This window comes from Vollenhovia emeryi, unplaced genomic scaffold (genome assembly GCF_000949405.1).
Source record: "Vollenhovia emeryi isolate VEMERY1.0 unplaced genomic scaffold, V.emery_V1.0 DF940070.1, whole genome shotgun sequence".
NCBI lineage: Eukaryota > Metazoa > Arthropoda > Insecta > Hymenoptera > Formicidae > Vollenhovia > Vollenhovia emeryi.
Genome location: NW_011966296.1, coordinates 1 through 2,314, shown reverse-complemented (window position 1 = coordinate 2,314; position 2,314 = coordinate 1). Strand labels below are relative to the sequence as shown.

Sequence of the window (2,314 nt, the reverse complement as noted above, 5' to 3'; positions counted from 1 at the left end):
TCACTCCCGACTTGTCGGCCAATTGTGCCGGACATTGGAATCTCGTGAAACACGGCAGTTTACGATTAGAAGTACGCTTTGAAAAGCCGCTAACCACGACCATTAATTGCATCGTTTATGCAGAATTTGATAACGTGCTCGAAATCGACTCCTCTCGACAAATCATCGTCGACTTCGCCGGCTAAATCACTACGCCGACGACTACGCCGTACGACGACGAAGAAGACGATGGAAAATTCTTTCCCCCCACTACATATTGTTTACCACTGTTTCTCCCCCAAAAAGCAAAGTTTTTCCCCCTCACCGAGAGCATACAACAAACGCGAGGCAACGAATTCAGTTTCGCTCGAGACACTGACGTTGACGCCTCGCTCGAAAAAAAAAGAGCATAGTATTCGACCATGGACGTAGTGATCGAGTTGCAAGGTTTCCGTGATATCGACAAGAAGAAATTCATCGCGAAAGAAATCGCACTTGTCGCGATTCAGGAGCCGATCATCGGACACTGGATCTTAACGCCACCTTATCCGTTTGAAGATTTACCCGAGAGATCGAGGCTAGAAAACAATTGGCTCTCGAGAAATTATCACGGCATCGAGTGGTTCGACGGTGAAACCAATCTCGAATGTTTCACCCTACATCTACGACGAATCACCCGACTAGCACGCAACATCTATACCAGGGGGCAGGAAAAAGCTCATTACCTGCGTCAATTGCTCTCCAGAAACATATATAATCTGGAAATAATCTCACCGCCGTTCAAAAATCTGCCCGAGGACGGAGAGTGCGGAAGACAACGCTGCGCGCACCACGCGCTTCAATTCCTCCCCAGTGACCGATATAATTGCGCGTTACGCAACGCCTGCAAATTGAAACGCTGGCTGATCGTGCGAAACGCCGATGTACGGCCTAGCGACGACGCGCAGCTCAAAAGCCGAGGCGAAGCCGACAAAACAGAGAACGACTACGTTCCTATGAAGAGTAAAAATTTCAACGGCGACGCAACGAAAGAAGAAGAAGAAGAAGAGCCGCGCCACCACTCGGCGAAAGCCTATTACATGCCGAGCGTCAAAAGAGAATATCTTTCGACGATCGACAAGGACCGCAACGCCGCACAAACCACCTTCTCGCTATCGGCAGACGACGGCAACGGCTCGACAACGAGACCACTGGCGACAGAGGTAAACTCCGACGTCCTACAAATAATCTCTGCGCTGCGTAAATATGAATTCGTTGGAAATCTTACAAGCACTGGGCCATCTGCGTGTCAGATATGCGGGAGTCTATCCTGCCGACAGACTGCCGAGGGTGTGGACGAGGTCGACCGCTATCGTCGCTAACACAGACAACCACGATCAACCTGGCCGGCACTGGGTCGCCTTCTACGTCGACGAACACGGCACCGGAACGTATTTCGATAGCTACGGACTCCCCCCTTGGACCCCAGATTCCTCCTACGCCTACGTCGAAACTCCACCACCCACCGATGGAACACCGCCACCCTGCAAGGAATACTCTCTCAAACCTGCGGACACTACTGCTGCGTATTTCTATATTTTATGTCTAACGGTTATAATCCTGGGCAGTTTCTTAATCTATTTACCGATGATTGTGAACGCAATGACCGACTGATTGTACAACTATTTCGTAAAATTTTTCTTTACAATAAAAACGAATGCGTAAAACCCCGTGCTGCATGCTGTAATGTTCAATCGTGTAGTATTAAAAAATCGCGACTCTTATAAAATCATCGTATGTACAATTTCCCAACATGTTCATGCGTACATAATTACATTCTCTTAATAAAAGCTTATGTAACCCCGACTCTCGTCTACTTCTTTCACCCTGCGACCTTCTCTCTCGTAATTTCAATACCATTGCGCATAACAAAGAAACCTGTTCATTCCTGTTTTCCTCCGGTCAAACGCCCTCCCCCTCACGGCGCCATCGGACCCACGTTAAACGCACGACATAGCACCGCTCCCAAAGAAACCTGTTCATTCCTGTTTTTCCTCCGGTCAATTCCCCTCCCCCCACCTCACGGTACCATCGGACCCACGCTAAACGCACGACATAGCACCGTGCCCGTATTTCCCTCTCCCCCGCTGGGAAAACTTCTCATTTCCACCCTACTTGCCACACCATTTTTCTGTCTGGCCCACACGCCATCTTGTCGGCCCCCCTCCGCGTTTCCCTCTCCGCGCAAAGGAAAACTTCTCATCTCGACCATACCAGCCACGATCACACACACCCGCGCCATTTTTTTTTGCCAGGCCCGCACGCCATCTTGTCGGGACCCTATTTTGTTGCCCTT

General features: G+C 49.8%; 1 protein-coding gene across 1 annotated transcript; it reads left to right on the top strand.

The window, feature by feature from the left end:
• The first annotated feature begins 1,212 nt into the window (after nt 1–1,212).
• On the top strand, nt 1,213–2,216 carry LOC105556375. The gene has a single exon (XM_012003463.1). The coding sequence runs from the start codon at nt 1,225–1,227 to the stop codon at nt 1,630–1,632; it is 408 nt and encodes a 135-aa protein (XP_011858853.1). The 5' UTR covers nt 1,213–1,224; the 3' UTR covers nt 1,633–2,216.
• The last annotated feature ends 98 nt before the right edge of the window (nt 2,217–2,314 follow it).